We start from the raw sequence: 17,678 nt of genomic DNA on the forward strand, positions 1-17,678 counted from the left end.
AGCCTCAAATATAAATTTGGCAGTTTAGGAAAATGTTTAAAGATGAGGGTTTTATACAAAAAAGTTGGAGTGCATGGGCAATTGAACTTGTCACTGCAGGAATATTGCATCATGCATGTAGCTTTAATATTCTAATTTAAAATTCTAAACCATTTGAAATATGTTAGTTATTAGTGCTGTCAAATCGATTAATCTTAGCATCTAAGCAGAAACGTTTTTGTTTATATAGTATATTTGTGTGTGTGTGTGTGTGTGTGTGTGTGTGTGTGTGTGTGTGTGTGTGTGTGTGTGTGTGTGTGTGTGAGTGAGTGCGCGCACATATATTAAATAAACAAAAAACTTTTATGCTAGATGCGATTAATGGATTTGACAGCCCTAATAGTTATATAGATTGTTCTACAATGACGATGCAGAATAAAAGGGGACGACCCTCATGCGCAGCGTTTGCCCACTATGACTTGCTCGAACGCATTGTTGGGTTGTCATGTGACGTCACGTGCAGTGGGCGGGACGTCGCTGGGAATCAGGAACAATTTACAGCAGCCTATGATTGTATCGGCTAATACTCCTGCCTGTGTTCAGCGATCTTGAGAATAGTGCATTCTTCTTATATCTTTTGCATCTAAAATAAATGCCAACATGGGCTCTACATGTGAAATGAACGCCGCGATGAGTGTTTGGAGAAGACTGCCTCTGTTTGTTTTGGCGAGCTCCCTCTGCTTGTGCCTGAGCAGAGCTGAAGACAGTGCGATGGAGAACATTGTGACAGAGAAGAAAGCTGAAGAAAGCCACAGACAAGACAGTGCCGACCTGCTGATCTTTATCCTGCTCCTTACCCTGACAATCTTGACCATATGGTTGTTCAAACACCGCCGGTTCAGGTTTCTGCACGAGACCGGACTGGCTATGATATATGGTGAGAACAGGCGTAAATGATACCAGATCATTTGACTGATCGCACATATGAACCGTGAAGTCACATGCTTACCGCGATAAAGTGGGATCTGTTCATTTAAGTACGCCATGTATGAATGACTGTTCAAAGGGCAGTGTGGGAGTTTTAGCACAGGGCCTGTAAGGTGTAGCTGTCCAGCAGGAGTTAATCTACCTGCCTGCGTTCCTGCATATAATATAAACCAATGCAGCCAATTTGAAGTTTTAGTTTTTACTAATTTCCAATTGTAATTTTAATGCTTCAACTTCAACTTATATCAGTTTGCTGCAAAGGCAATGTTTCTCATTTTAATATAAAGGTTTTTATATTAATACTATTATTTTATTTTATAATATAAGTATTTATATATTCATTTATTTTTATTTTAGTTAAACAACGTGTTTTAATAGTTTTACTTTTAGTATAAGTTAACGATAATAGCCCTGGTACACAAAACAGATTAGTACACAAAACAAATCTTGTAAGTTGCCCACAGGACACAGACAGCATTTTTGGACATCGTGGGTGTCAATTCTATGGAAGCTTGTTTCCGCCACAGAATAAAAAAATGTAAAAGATAATTGCGAGTTTACATCTTGCAATTCTGACTTTTTTTTCTCAGAATTGCTAGATTAAAAGCCGCAATTACTTTTTATTATTTAGTGGAAGTAACAAGCTTCCATACAGTTCAGGCCCTGTGATGCTGGGAAAAGTCTTGGTAGGCCGCTTACTGCGGTTTGACTTTGAATTTTTTGCCATAGAATTACAATTGAATACATAAAAACAGAATCATTTTAATAAAATGCAATGTTTCTGTCTCTCATCAGGGTTGCTTGTGGGTGTCGTACTGCGTTATGCTATTCATGTGCCCAGTAACATGAACAATGTTACATTGAGCTGTAATGTCAATGCCAGTCCAGCTACACTGCTGATGAATGTCAGTGGTAAGTTCTACGAGTACACACTGAAAGGAGAGATCGGTGCCAATGAAGTCAATGACATTCAGGACAACGAGATGCTCCGCAAGGTAAAATATCACATCACAACAATCATAGAGGAGCCGTTTGACCTACAACACATATTCAGATGAATTTGAATCGAACGCTTGACTTCAACCACAAATGCTATGAGGAATTTATTTGAATATGACTCATACTTGCATCTGTATTTTTAGATGGATATCCAGTCTGTTTTGCAGAACTCATTTGTGTTTTCCCAGATGCTTCAGGCAAATTCCTGATTTAACTTTGAACCAATAATTAAATTTTCTCACACATAGTAATTCAGGGCCTGACAGAAGTAATCTGTGGTTGGTTCAGTCTCAAAACTAAAATTCTCTGTTAGAAAATGTCCCTCAGGTGACAGCTGCATGAAACTGCTTCTATATCGGTTAAAACATGGGGTTTAAGAGTTGCATAATTTAGTTGTTGAAATGTATAATAATTACATTAGATATTTGAATTGTCACATATTGTGAATGAAATGCCTATATCTGTATCTTTAAAATGAACAACGCTTCAACCCAAAGGGTCTTCATCAGGCAAGCACCAATCATAGAAAGGCACAATTTATATTAGTGTGAACCATCACATCTGACATGAGGTCCTTTTAAGACAATTTCTTCCTTTTATATCTGTATCTTTCTAACTCTATTTCAGGTGACTTTTGACCCAGAGGTTTTCTTTAATATTCTCTTGCCCCCCATCATTTTCCATGCTGGATACAGTTTAAAACGAGTAAGGGCTGTTTTTTATTTATTAATACAGATAATTGTTGTTAGCACAAGATCATATAGTGTTCAACGTAGAGAAATCAAAGGCCATTATTCAATTAATTTCTTCTCTCTATCTGTTTCTCAGAGACATTTCTTCAGGAACTTGGGCTCCATTCTTGTCTATGCATTTGTGGGAACGGTGGTGTCTTGCTTCATCATTGGGTCAGTCTTTTTTCAGTACTTTTTTGAGTGGATGAGGGTGAGAACCAGCTCTCAGAGGTGTGCGGTTTGTTTTTCAGGTTGTTAATGTACGGCTGTGTGACGCTGATGAAGCAAATTGGTCAGCTGGGTGGTGACTTCTTCTTCACTGATTGCCTTTTCTTTGGTGCCATTGTCTCAGCCACTGACCCAGGTATTACAGTCAAGACTCTCTGTAACAGTGCCTAAATGCAGTCATGAGTGTTTAGGTGTGTATTAATCAAATCCCTTTATGTAAAAAATGTTTGCAAGAGGGATGTGTCATGTAACTCCTAGAAACCAAGCCTTGCTGTGTAGCAGAATTTACCTGCACTATGCTATTTCTTGTTATGAAATGATTATAATTAAGTTGCATATGAGAGCAATTTGACCCATCTTTAAAACTGACCATTTTCGAAGCTCGGCCCCCCTCGGTTACTGTTGCTCACTAAGACAAGCTGCACAGAACATCCCATAGAAATGAATGTGAGAATGCTATTTAAAGTGCAATCTTCAGTAAAATATGCACCTAAATTGAATGGATGTTATTCTTACTTTAAAAAACAACATTTTATTTACTATCAATACACTCAGGACTTCATTAGAAATTGCATTAAAATAGAGAAAAAGCATGTCTGATGACAGCAACAGTTGCTAAAGCAGGATCGGTCAGTAATGTTGTTAACGCAGGGCTTGGTGAAGGCATTGATTCATTCTTTGTTTTGTAGTGACAGTTCTGGCCATCTTCAATGAGCTGCATGTGGATTCTGACCTGTACGCTCTGCTGTTTGGAGAAAGTGTCCTGAATGATGCCGTCGCTGTCGTACTGTCCTCGTAAGTCCTCTACTGCCTGTGATCACACACTGCTATGTATAAACAAACTGCTTTTGTTGGTTCATTCATTAATATTATTAAAAATGTTGAGAAATTACTGTTTTGGGTTATTATAAACTCAATGCAGAATGAATAATTAACACTTTTCATTTAACACCTGATTTTTCTTCTGCTGGACCTTTCATCTGCTCCAGTATGCTGCTTTATTACGGGAGGCAAAGTGGGGCGGGGCGTCACAGCCCTGGAGGTGTGGCTTATGCAGAGAGCGGGAACCAGACACTGAGAACGCCCCTCAATGGGTGTGCCACACATGTATAGCTTTGAGCCTTCCGAGTGGATTTTTAGTGTGTGCATTGGCTGGTCTTTACCAGAACATGCAGAGTGAATGACCCACAGACATGCTTCACACCAGCACCTGTAGTGAACTCATCCCTCAAGGAAGTAGAATTCCTCTTTCCTTCTATATTAACCGCCTGTAGAAGACTTGTGAAGTCCATTGGTTATAGATGGTGTGTAGATGATGAGGCAGAGCTGTGGGTATTTGCTGATTTTATGATAGTCCTTTGCTTCTTAGTTTGAAGTGATCCTGTGTTGCTCTAGAGTTGACTTTTGTTCCTACCTATCCTCTGTACTAAAAATTTAGCATGCAAGTACATCTCTCTAAAAAGCTATTCAGTTTCATGAGGATTCAAAACTTCCTTGTTCCAATTAATTAATATAGATTAAAGTAACTGCTATTCTAACTTCTACCCTAATCCAAAGAAAAGAGTGTAATTTAAATTAAGCCTCAAAACCCCTCTTCCACAGCTATACGAGAAAAATATGGAAAAGTTCATCAAAACCAGCACTCTTCCAGGTGGTGTGTATCACCTGCTGCTGTGCATTTATTAACTTTATTCTCAGTAAGGTTCCCAGTAATTTCAGTCTGGTCTTAACCTTTTATGTGGAGTGTTTTAGCAGCGATTGTTTTATGATTTAGGTCGTGATTGAGTTAAAAACGACATCAAGCACAATAGAAGACTCACCTGTGCCTTAGTAAACAAAAGTGCTCATTTCACATTTCTCATTCTAAGGATCAGAGATGCGTTGAAAAACGAAATTACACAGAAACATTATTTACATTATGTACCTCAGGCAACAAAATTGATGATAGAAAATATATAATATGACCTCTTGAAGAAAACTGTCCAGAGAATTGGAAATAGAATATAAATTGAATATCTCTGATGAGCACACTTATCTGATACTAATGAGTTCAGATTTTGCCAAAACTTTAGCACACTTTGCCAGCCCTGCTCATAGTGCTAATATTTGTTATGATTTTCCAATTGCAAATGGATCTTTATCCTTTTTGATTTTTGCAGGTTTGACATTGGAATTACTTGAATGTGTCTGTGTCCTTTTTCCAGGTCAATTGTAGCATATCAGCCTGAGGGAGACAACAGTCACACGTTTGAAGCCATGGCCATGCTGAAGTCCTTTGGCATCTTCCTGGGGGTCTTCAGTGGTTCTTTTGCTCTTGGAATGGCGACTGGAGTCGTAACTGCATTGATATCCTTTACTGGTTCAATATTGTATGCCACTTTTTTTTTAGGTATGAACCATGGTGCTTATGAAAAAGAAATGGGTTCAAATCTCATCTGCGTCCTTTCTTCTCTCAATGTTATTGTCACAATTAATGTAAAAAAAAAATATTTCGTGGTTTCTTCATCCTGAAGTTACTTTCATTGACTCCCTTCCACGTTACAAAGTTCACTAAGCTCAGAGACTTACCATTGCTGGAGACGGCACTGTTCTTCCTCATGTCCTGGAGCACATTCCTACTGGCTGAGGCCTGTGGATTTACAGGTGAGCTTGAGTTCCCCATAGAATCTTCTAGAAATATATTGCATACTTCTATATTTGAATGCTTGTTCCTGCTCATCCTGTTGTGTTCCTCAGGTGTGGTGGCGGTTCTGTTCTGTGGAATGACACAGGCCCATTACACCTTTAACAACCTCTCTCCTGAATCTCAGGACAGGACGAAACAAGTAAGATTAAAAAGTTACTTTTATTTTAGGCTTTCTCTCAGTCCACTCCCTAGTTTGCACGATGTACACTCAAAAGTTTCTTTATTCAAATGTTTTTTTTTTTTTTTAGTTTTAGAAAGAAGTCTCATCCTCATCCAAGGCTGCATTCATTTGATCAAAATACAGTAAAACAGTAATATTGTGAAATATTATTACAATTTAAAATAATTGTTTTCTATTATAATCTATTTTAAAATGTAATTTATTAGTGCGATGGCATAGCTGAATTTTCAGCATAATTTCTTCAGTCTTCAGTGGCACATGATCCTTCAGAAAATATATACTGATTTGATGCAAGAAACGTTTATCATTATTATTATTATCAATATTGAAAACAATTGCGCTGCTTAATATTTATTTAAAACAATGATGCATCTTTTCACGGTCATTTGATGAATATAAGGTTCAAAAGATCTCTGTTTATTTGAAGTACAAATCTTTACATTATAAATGTCTTTACTGTCATTTTTGGTTTTTTAAATTTTTTTCTTTGCTGAAAAGTATTAATAATAATAAACAAACAAATCTTACTGACCCCCTACTTTTTTAAGGTAGTTTATACCTTGAAAACAAATTTAGGCAGTAGCAAGGGCCTTGATCCAGTAAACACTGGGACACTGGTTACTCGGTTACATCATGTGACGTGATTATGACATTGTACATTAAACCATACAGTAGCTAATATTTATCAGCAAGTTATCATTGTTGTGTAATGTCATTGTGCATCGTCATTATAGCAGCTAAAAAGTACAGTGCCATCATAAAATATATGCTTGTCCTGCATTGATTCTTCATAAGCAAATAATAAGATAATAATGACATTCAGACTTATAATACATACTATAATACAACAGGGCTTAATGTTATTACAATATAAACATAAGCACAAAGTTGCAGAAAATTAATACATTAACAAATACCTAAAACTATGTAGCTGTTTTTGCAATGTAGCTGAATTGTAGCCACAAATCTTTTCTTTTTACCCTAGAAATGCTTTTACTTCAAAATTTGCTAAGGCAGGTCTGTTGAACTTGTCAGAGGTTAATATTTCTCTTTGGTCTATGAAATATGAAATTTATAATATAAACATCTCACTATGATTTCATGTCACTGTGCTCTCTTTCAGCTATTCGAGCTACTGAATTTCCTAGCTGAGAACTTCATATTTTCCTACATGGGCTTGACATTGTTTACCTTCCAGAACCACGTCTTCAATCCAATCTTCATAGTGGGTGCATTCGTATCCTAAGACTTCAGCTTTGTGCCTATGGACTAAATGAGCAGACAAAGTGATATAATAGTCAAAATGCTCTCAGCAAATGCAAAACAAGTGGAAAATCTGATGGATCACTATTATTTAAAGGCTAGTGTTTGCTCATTCATGTTAGACGGCAGTACTTTGCTTAATGTCATCAAGGAAGTGGCTGGCTGTTGTTGTTGAGTTATATGTCCAGGGTGTTACAGCTCATTGTGTTTCCCAGAAATCAATGGCCCAGAGCCACTTTTTCATTAACAAAGCCCTCAGAAAGACTCATGATAATGAGGGCAACATGTCATGATTTTGATTAGGGTGTAGATGCTGTCAGTTCAGCATTAGCTCCATTTTTACAGCTACACCTTGACGCTACTCCACCCAGCTTGCCGTGTTTCTGGGCAGAGCGGCAAACATCTACCCCCTATCCTTCCTGCTTAACTTGGGCCGCAAAAACAAGATCACCCCCAACTTCCAGCACATGATGATGTTTGCAGGTTTGTGCGAAGAACTGCAACGGATTCCTTTGGTTAGCCAAGATTTAAACTATGAAGAACATGCCAAAACCAAAAGTCTTATTGAGGTTAAATTGTTTAGTCTTTCAAAATCATGTTTTTTTAATTCATTTAGTTGGTTTAAAGTCTGAACAGCAAAAAAAAAAAATCCATATGAGCTTTGAAATGTATTGACAATTTTTGGAAATTTTCAGTTATAATGGACAGATTTGATTTAAGATTTTCATTCTTTTCCCATTAAATCGCACATGTGGCATTTACTGTGTACTGAGCGAACAAGTGAACAATTTTCAGATACTGCACATGCATGAATGTGTAAACGGTAAAGTAATGCACCTGACGCTTACGTTGTGTGATGCATTCAGCACAGCAGCAAGATTTCAATCTGTACATGAGGAAAGACTCTCTTACTCACTGACTCTCAAAGGAAAGCTGACTCTCTAAATCTGATTTGAAAAACAAATCAGATTTATGGCCAGTGTGAACCAATTCTTGGTATTTTCTTGCCCCACTGCTCACTAGGTCTTCGTGGCGCCATGACTTTTGCCCTGTCAATCAGGGACACGGCCACATATGCACGGCAGATGATGTTCTCCACCACGCTGCTGGTGGTTTTCTTCACCGTTTGGATCTGTGGTGGAGGCACAACTCAGATGCTGTCCTGCCAGAATATCCGGTCAGTTCTAACCTCTTCTTTAGTCTAAATGATCTTTTCCTCTCAGACAAGTAGACTATGAGCACGGGTAACTCCTTAGACATGGTTTTTGTTCTTATTTTTGTCCTTTTCCATGTGGAAGTAATATGTAAACACTACGAGCCATATAAAACTCTTTACCAAACGTATTTAGCAGTTAAAATTCACTTTTGAGTGGATGAAATTGCAACAAACTTTTTTGTTCTGTAAGTGTTTTATTACTTTTGCTGTAATACTGTTTTGTGTTTGACAGTGTTGGAGTGGACGCAGATCAGGAGAACTTTGTAAGTGTTTTTGGTCTGCTGTAGTCAGACGTAGCATTGTATATCAGAGCAGAGCTGTTTAATGATGGTTTTCCTCTGTGTCCACATGCAGATCGGCCCTGATGGAGTGGAAAGGAGCACCACTAAACATGAGAGTGCCTGGCCCTTCAGGATCTGGTATAACTTTGATCACAAGTATCCTTTGCTGTGTAGCTCTTATTAGTAACCTACAAAAAGAACATAAAAGAAATAATCTCTCTCAAATTTCTACACTGGATCTTCAAATCCATTTAGTCGGTTTATAGTCTGTACAGAAAAAAAAAAAAAAAAAAAAAAATCTAAACCAATTCCATATGAGGTTTGACACATATTGATGTGATGATTTTCATTAATAATGGTCAGGTGGGATTTCAGTTTTTCATATGTTCAAGGACATGCATGAATGTGTAACTGGTAAAGTTTTATATCTGACACTTACGTTGTGTGATGAGTTCAGCACAGCAGCGTTTAAAAATTGCTGCTGTAACCCCTGTACCAAACAAAAAACGAACATGGGATGGAAATTGTTAAGGTTATCTAAGTCCACTTCCAATCTTCCCTTTGCAAAAATTTTATAGCGAACTGTTGCTTCTCAATTCCACACACATCTTGCTGTAAACAATCTCTTTGAGTCCCGTTAATCCGGCTTTGATAAAGTCCATAGCACTGAAACAATGTTAGTTAAGGTCACAAATGACTTGTTAATTGCTTTGGACTCTTTCTTGACCTCAGTGTCGCTTTTGACACTGTAGATCTTTCTTTTTTCACCTGTTTAGAGACTGTCTTTGGTGTTTCTGATACTGCACTAAACTGGTGTAAGGCCCACCTCTCAGATTGTAAGCAATTTGTTACTCTGGGTGGATGCAGGTCTGAGATTTGTTTGGTGCAATCTTGCGTTGCTCAGAGATCAGTCTTTGGCCCTTTATTCTTTAGCATTTACATTTTTCCCCTTTGGTCATCCCTTAAGATCAATCTGTCTTAACCTTCATTTTTATGCAGATGACACCCAGATTTACATGCATTCATATCCTGTTGATAATGTGGCTGTGGCCTTTCTCTATGTATTTCTGAGATTAAAAAAATGGCTGTCTCAATTTTCTTTGTCTTAACAGTGGCAAGACTGAGGTTATGCTCATTGGCTCGCCATACCAGCTACGTAAAGCTGGGCCTTTAACCTTATATTTGGATGGTTCTATTCTGGAGTTTCAAACAAAACTAAAAAGATTAGCGAATATGTTTGATTCTGATTTAACATTTGATCCTCTCGTCCAGAATACGTCCCATGTTCTCGTTCACTGTGTCTGAAATGTTGATCAACGTTTTTGTATTTTCCTGCATTGATTATTGCAATGCTCTACTGCCTGGGGTTTCAAAAGGTACCCTAAATATGTAAGTGACATGAGAAGGCCAAGTATGGTAACCCATCCAAGTTAGTGCACACACATTAGGAGCAGTCAGTAGTGAAAATGTAGTATGTCATCTGGTATTCTATGCATGAATGTAAACTTCAGATTTAGTACAAATAGCATTTTATTTTTCTATTCTGAACACAGCCTGACACTGCTAATGGTCAACTGGGAAGTTCAATCATGGTCCTGTTTACTGGACAGAGTTGCTTTGGATAAAAGTGTCTGGTATGTGATTGTTTGTGTTTTTATTCCGAAAAGCCTTCCTTAACCCTGTTGACTTGCAGTTATCTGAAGCCCCTTCTGACCCACAGTGGACCACCGCTCACTGCCACACTTCCTACGTGCTGTGGTCCTCTGGCACGCTGCCTCACCAGCCAACAGGCGTATGAGGTTTGTACTTTACCTGCATGCTGTGGACTAAAAATTATATGCAGTTCTGTCTGGATTTTCCCGTATTTTAGCTAGAAAGAAGGTCTTGATTTGGCTGAAACTAGTTGTTTTGGAAGAAACTAGTCGTTTATGTACTACCAGATTGCGAAAGACCAAATCTGTGTTTAAGGGACGGACCCCTTAAAATCTTAAGCTCTCTTACAAAACTCGTTCCTCAACCACCAATAAATCGCCATCCGGATGCATGAGTTTTATCACTGAGGTAGCTACAGCTGACACAAATTACCCCCGCCTAGAGCTGATTATCCAGTGAGGTGTGAACAGAATGTGAATTTGGATTTATAAAGACCGATTTGCTGTTGCGCTGTTATTAGGATAATTATCATTATTATTATTATTATTGTTGTTAAATTTTTAAATGTTCGTTGTTTAAAAACCTAATGCTACATGAGACACTAAAGCACAGAAAGCTCTTTGAATTCATCATCCAAATTCATCCCCTTTGTTTTACTTACATAGAAAAAATATTGGTTAAATAAAAAACTAAGATAACTAAAATAATTCTACTATTCGACCTCATTAATTAACTTTACTTTCCTGAGCTGCTGTATAGTTATTGGTGACTGATCCTGATTCACTGTCCACTCTTTATGAACCATATTTTATTGGACCACGATGGTTTTAATTTCTAGTTCAAATTGTTTTATTTGGCTGACATGAAAGTTATAAAGACATTTTTAATCACAGTTTTTATCTGAGATATTATATTACATATAAAAGATTATAAGGTAATAAAAAAGGTATATGATTATTAAATAACCTTTATGTACAGTACCGTTCAAATGTTTATAGTTCAGTGAGATTTTCTATTTTAAAGAAGTCTCTTATGCTTACAAAGGATGCATTTATTTGATCAAAAATACAATAACAGAATTGTGAAATATTACAATTTAAAATAACTGTTTTCTACTTTCATGTATTTTAATTTATTTCTTTATTTAAAGCTTATTTTTTTATTGCATTATTTAAACCTGAATGCTCCTTCAGAAATCATTCTAATATGCTAATTTCCTGCTCACGAAACATTTCTAATTATTATCAATGTTGAAAACAGTTGTGCTGCTTTTCTTTATATATATATATATTTGGTTTATAAATGTTTTTACTGTCTCTTTTTTATCCATTCAATGTATCCTCTTTAAAAAAAAAAAATTCTTAATGACCCCAAACTTTTGAATAGTAGTTTAATCACTCTAACTTTTATTACATTTTACCTGGTGTTATTTATTTAACCTCATTTGGCTCCAGGATGATGATAAGTAATAATCTTTAATTGTTATGTTGTAAGTCTTTTTGCTGAATGACTACTCACAAACTGCTAAAATTCAAGTGATGAATTTGATGAATGAAGAATCACCATTGTGTTTTCTTTAAGAATGAGGAGCAGCTGAAAGACGACGACTCCGACCTGATCCTGAATGACGGTGACATCACGCTGACGTACGGTGACATCACCGTGAGCACAGATGCTACAGGTGCTCACACGAGCGGTACGGCCGTCGGAGGAGTGGCCGTGAACTCTGACGAGGCTCTGGATCGAGAGCTGGCGTTCGGTGACCATGAGCTGGTGATCCGAGGCACCCGATTGGTCCTGCCCATGGATGATTCGGAGCCCCCGCTGCCTCTTGACTCCCACCGCCACCGGCACAAGTATGAAACGATGAGTTGAACGGGGCAAGTGGTGACCGAACGAGTCTCTCTTCTCTCTATCATCTCTCATCCGGAGCGATCTCTCTCAGCACCTCTCCCGTCTCTGAAGCGGCTGGTTTGATGTCTCTACCTCATTCATCACTCTTTCTTTTACATCATTACAGAAATGTAAATTATTTATTCACTTCTCTTCTGCAAAGCATTATGGGCTTTTTTTCTGTTTCCGGCGACTCTGCCGCTAACATGACCGCTTAGCACCTGACATCACGGATCGGAAGCATGCTCTGGTTTATTATGACAACAGAATAAGCATACTTTTATCGTCTGTATAGCAAGGAGTAAAATTGCCGTGACCCGGCCTGCATGTTTATTTGTGTCCTCTCTTGTCGTGCGAGCGCTTGTTTAGGAGATGTGAAAAGAGTCTGTGGCACATTCCTGTGGGTCTGAAGCTTTTTACTGCCTTCTCTTGTGACAGTCTGACAGAGGCGTGCTGACCGGTGGCTCTGCGTTTGCTCTGCAGTTTCAATCAAGTGCCTGTCGAATGTAGTTTTCCCCCCTTTGAGCAAAATGACACTCTTTGCCGTCCACTAGAGGGAGGCCTTGTGTTTTCATACCGTTTTGTTTGTATGAGCTGTGCCGGCGGACGCCATTCTCTCAGAACTCAGAGTAACTTGTGATTGGCTGTAGAGACATGCTTGGATCTCATATTGTGACCTTTGACTGTGAATCTATGGAGGTTTTTGCACCTTGTTGATCATGTTATTGTTCTGCCCAGTCAGAAGATAGAGGGCCATTCATATAGTGCAATTTCTTTTCTTTTTCTTTTTTTGTTGTAACATTTTTCTAAGACAACTAATTGCATATAGCTTTAAGATATTTGTTCTTCTTTTTTGACATGGATTTGAGATTATGCATTGGTATTACAAAACTATATTATAATTTTAAAAAATTGCCCTTATCTTTTATAGTCGGCAGAATTGGGCGATCAGTTTTAGAAAAAAATGTCAGTGGCACTTAGCCTTTTTTCTTTTCTTTTATTCCTAATTTTTGACATGTAATGTTGAGAAGCATAACGCTCCACGTTTTCTTCCCAAAGTCCTTTTCTTGTGTTCATGTTTTCTTACAAATTAAAAAAACACTTCATCTGTCTTGATCAGTGTAGAACAAAATCTTCAAATTTTAGAATCATTTTAAAACGGTTGAATGAATAAAAGAAGTTTTAACGTTCACACCTACAGGAAAAAAAAAAAATACACTGTACGAGGCATCATGTACTGTCTAATAGTTTCAGGCTTGACCACGTGACCAATTGACAGGCATCTGAAAACATGGTTAGAATTGTATGCAGTTATGAACGCAGTGAAATCAATGTGCATTAACGGTATTATAGTAAGATCTTTACATTTAGACCTGCATCCCAATTTTCATACTTTCCATCCCAAATAGTGTGTGAGTAACTGAGGATTAGAATTAGTGCAAAAAACTTTACATGCTTCTTGCAGAATTCGAAAGATATGAGCTTCTTTTTAATTTATTAGTATTTTTTAATATGGCCAATAAGAACCGATAAAAAGCAAATGGTACTTCAACGGGGGTCTATGGTGTTAACTCAAAAAATCATTATGTCCAAAAACTGTTGTACTGTTTTACTACATACTTCCTGATGTCTTTCCCATCATCAGTGAAGTATATACATTGTGTGCTCTAGAAGTATGTAAACTGGGATGCTGTTAATGATTAAGAGTTATAATTGATTGCAAGATGATGCAAGAAGGCATGACCCAACACGATCAGAAAATGAAGGCACACTAGTAGAGAAGCAAACAGATCTTTTGTTAAATTCAGTCTGTGTTTTTGTAGTTTCTCTTTTGCTTTCTGGCAGTTAGTGGATTGTGTAAAAACCGCTTTTGTTTGGACGAGGGCCAGGGTGGCATCATTAACTTTGGAGCAGGAAGTGTTGATAACACACCACCCTGCCAACAATGTCTGTGTGCTGGAAAGTTGTACACGCTCTGGAACAAGAGGATGACGGCTGGTCGTCATAGTGGCACTACACCGATATCTCCTGCTGTGCAGGATCATGTGATGAGAGGCCACAGTATTATAATACACAGGAACAGTGTGTGTGTGTGTGTGTGTGTGTGTGATTGAATAGACGCGGTAGAGCATTATTAGCAGATTTTGCACTTTTCATTTTTAATTTGCATTAAAGAGATAACGGAGAAATGCCTACTGATACATATTTGTTTGTCAGAGCTTCATAAGATGAGTAAATGTACTCCAATACAGATCATGTCACTGCTTTTTGTCCTTTGAATGAGAAATTCAGAAAAAATGATGTCAAGAGAGAAAGTGTTCAGTATCTGTAAGCAGCAGCAGCAGGATTTCTTAAATGTTTATATTAGTAGTTCTGGAGAATGAAGCTTGTTCCTTTCAGACAGCAAATGACCTTATGAGTATGTGAATCATGAAATTCAGTGTAAGAATGGACAGAACTGTGCATCCCAGCTAGTCCAAAGTAGCAGAAGCCAGTTGAGTGGGCTTTAATGATGGTAAATGTGCTGTTTGTACTGGTACGTAGTTGTGTGTTTGTCACACTATGTGCAGATCTACTCTAATGTGTTGCAGGTACTGACTGTTTACATCTGTGTAAATATTCTCATCTGTTCATGTGCGTGCAATGGTCAATAAACAGAAGCCTGTGCTTTCAATGAAATGATCATGTGTAAATTTTTATTTACAATCACAAACTCTGACATTTCAAAACTGAAACACTGCTAAAACTCTTCTTAGGTGCTGACATCATTCTTAAAGCAGCTGTTTGGAAGCGGTGTAAATGAAATATGTCTGATACAATGGGGGTAATAATGGCCTCTAGTTAAAAGGCACAAAATAGCAACAAGCATCATCACAATCCTTTCCTTAACATGTTTTTATTTGATTAAAATACAGTACCTAACAGTAATATTATGAAATATTTTACATTTTAAAATATTATTTTAATAGTATTAGTGACTTGTTTAAATTGAATGATTGTGTATTTAGAGACAAAATGCTTGTTAATGATTTTCCAATTTGTTTTTACTCCAGGCGCATCTTGGCTATGCTAGCTGACTATTTGTTGTATAGGGGAATCACATTTTCCTCTATGGTCTTTTAGCATGTACCATTTACTTTAATGTCTGTTGACTATTTTATCACCATAGACCCAGAACAGCCAGCTCTCTCTTGTTACCTGATCCTTCTTCAGACTGACCTCTCCTCTTCTCTCATCAGAACATGTTCCTCATATGGTCAGAACTCTTAACAAGAGCACATCCTTACTGGAATCACACCCAGTCCAACATTTACATCATAGTCTGACAACAATGCAGAAAAAGTGATTTGTGTCAGTTTAATGGGGAAAACACCGCAACACCTTTACCCAATCACATTGTAACGAACCAGACATGCAACGTCTAAAAACTAAAGACAATTTTTTAGTAGATTCAACTCATTTCTATTTCAGTAAATGAGATGTATCTTGTATTTTCGGTTTCAGTGTGTCATTGAGATCATCATCTTTTCTCTTCTGTTGTATGTGACCGATTTTGGCCATGACTGTTGTAAAGGAGACCTGTACAGTTGAAACTAACATAATGGTCAAATGATATTGGAAATGTGGGCTTGTTTTGAGATGAAATAAAAGATAAAAGGCTGTCTGCTTCACAAGCACTATCAGTACTTTATTTCCAAAGACATTAACAACAGATACAAATATTATGACCGAGTAAAGTGAACGCTAATGGATGGAAAAAAAATCCATACTCAGAGTCAGCCCAGATTTAAACATTTCATTCTTTAAATGGAGGCATGTCTGTTAATTAGGGACATGGCATTACACTTCACTCCAGTTCATGTTTCTCAGGTGGGTTTATTTTTTAAAGTCAGTTTCTATTTTTACAATAAACTATACTCTATACTAGTAGTTGTAAAATAAGGTTCACAATTTTTTTGCTGCACTAATTATAAACCATTTATCTGTGCACATCTTTTTTTAATTCATGTGCCCTCATAATCTTTAATCAAGATAACTTCCCTTCCTATTGCAATGGCATCTGTTCTCTGAAGATGTGTTCACCTGTGTGGGGGCGGAACAACCTGTCACTCGCATGACATCACAACAATAGCAAACAAACAACCATCAAATCAATTCCTGATGGACAAATCAAGTCCTGTCCAACATTTTATCTTGTTCAAGAAGCCGTTTAACTCGGGTCTACGTCCCAATTGGGGAGAAACGACTGACAACTTATGACTGTCTATTGAACATTTACTATTGAACATTTAGGGGCCATTCACACACAGAAAGCAATGTGCTACTTTTCCATTGTTTTCCATGTATACGCACTACACAGACGTGTATAATCGCTCACGTCGTGAGTCTTTTGCATCGTCTCGTGCATGACAGTTCAGCCTTTAAAATAATGTAATTATGTAGATGACTACATGCCTAAATCCAATAAAAAAAATAGACCACTAAGATGATTTGATAGCTTTCAGAGATGATGCAGTTTTTACTGCTGTAAGACCTTGACAACAGAACAACATTCTTGTATGACACTATTGACATATACGGGTCAATCACCATAGAGTGCCTTTCAACCCTCACAATACTCACACATTTTAATTTACCATTCACTTTATGTCATGTCATAATAGTAGACACTCAAATACTATAATAAATATATTATCCGAGCTCCCACAAATGTCTTTTTTTTTAAATTATGGGCCATTTTTTAGAGCATAAAGCATAGCTATGTCTACTCTGTCGTGGACATATAAATTACTGTTAAATATGTTTTCATTGCATTATTAAGATACAAATGATACTTTCTGAAAGGTATGATGTCCCTTTCCTAAACAGGGTTATTTGTTTGCTTTAAAATTATAAATACATAAAAGATTTTATGTAAATCACGTGTTTTTAAAGAAACTCATACAATTCGCACATGTATTTTTTCTTATTTGGAGAAATATTTGATTATTTGGATGCAGTTTTTTGTTTGCATGTTATTGCCCCCACACCAAGCACAATGGATTATATAGGTATGATTAAATTATTATTTTAAATATTATTTAAAAATACCAAGATGACATGATGGACGAGCCCACGACATGGTGGACAATCACACGATGGAGTGGACACAAAGCAGAACACAAAGAGCATGACAAAATATGACAATGAAACATTTATTCAACTTATATATATATATATATATATATATATATATATATGTATGTATATATATGTATATATAATTACATTCTCAATCACATTGATATAACTGAGAATTTAGAATGGCCTCTCTGGTTGAGATGAAAAAGGCAGGGAGTTCAAAAACCTGGCCATCTTTTCAGAAAATGTAAACATAAGGAAAATTATAATAACAGAACATGACAAGGCAAGTACATTAAATGTAACAATTAGTTTTTTATTTGTGGCCAATAAATATTGTAGTAAATAAATTCTGTCAATTTGTAACATTTACAACACGTGGAACAACTTGCCCCAAACTGGTATTTCTGGGCACTTTCTGCCGCACTTAGAGGCATGTCCTGAGAACAGCAATGATTTT

General features: G+C 37.0%; 1 protein-coding gene across 3 annotated transcripts; it reads left to right on the top strand.

The window, feature by feature from the left end:
* Window positions 1-496: 496 nt before the first annotated feature.
* Window positions 497-14,776, top strand: slc9a6a (solute carrier family 9 member A6a). Of its 3 annotated transcripts, none has more exons than XM_077236177.1 (17): window positions 512-916; window positions 1,762-1,961; window positions 2,593-2,670; window positions 2,794-2,870; window positions 2,948-3,060; window positions 3,614-3,719; window positions 3,914-4,018; window positions 5,129-5,275; window positions 5,467-5,567; window positions 5,661-5,749; window positions 6,915-7,028; window positions 7,426-7,537; window positions 8,078-8,231; window positions 8,503-8,533; window positions 8,625-8,707; window positions 10,245-10,350; window positions 11,786-14,776. In XM_077236177.1, exons 1-17 carry the CDS (start codon window positions 640-642, stop codon window positions 12,077-12,079), a joined length of 2,187 nt encoding a protein of 728 aa, XP_077092292.1. In that variant the 5' UTR covers window positions 512-639; the 3' UTR covers window positions 12,080-14,776. The 3 variants fall into 3 exon arrangements, with proteins under 3 accessions (XP_077092294.1, XP_077092292.1, XP_077092293.1); XM_077236178.1 differs by having other exon boundaries at window positions 5,129-5,270; window positions 5,462-5,567; XM_077236179.1 differs by lacking the exon at window positions 3,914-4,018 and having other exon boundaries at window positions 497-916; window positions 5,129-5,270; window positions 5,462-5,567.
* The last annotated feature ends 2,902 nt before the right edge of the window (window positions 14,777-17,678 follow it).

Source organism: Siphateles boraxobius, unplaced genomic scaffold (genome assembly GCF_051911475.1).
Source record: "Siphateles boraxobius isolate OS27281-9 unplaced genomic scaffold, OSU_SipBor_1 2, whole genome shotgun sequence".
NCBI lineage: Eukaryota > Metazoa > Chordata > Actinopteri > Cypriniformes > Leuciscidae > Siphateles > Siphateles boraxobius.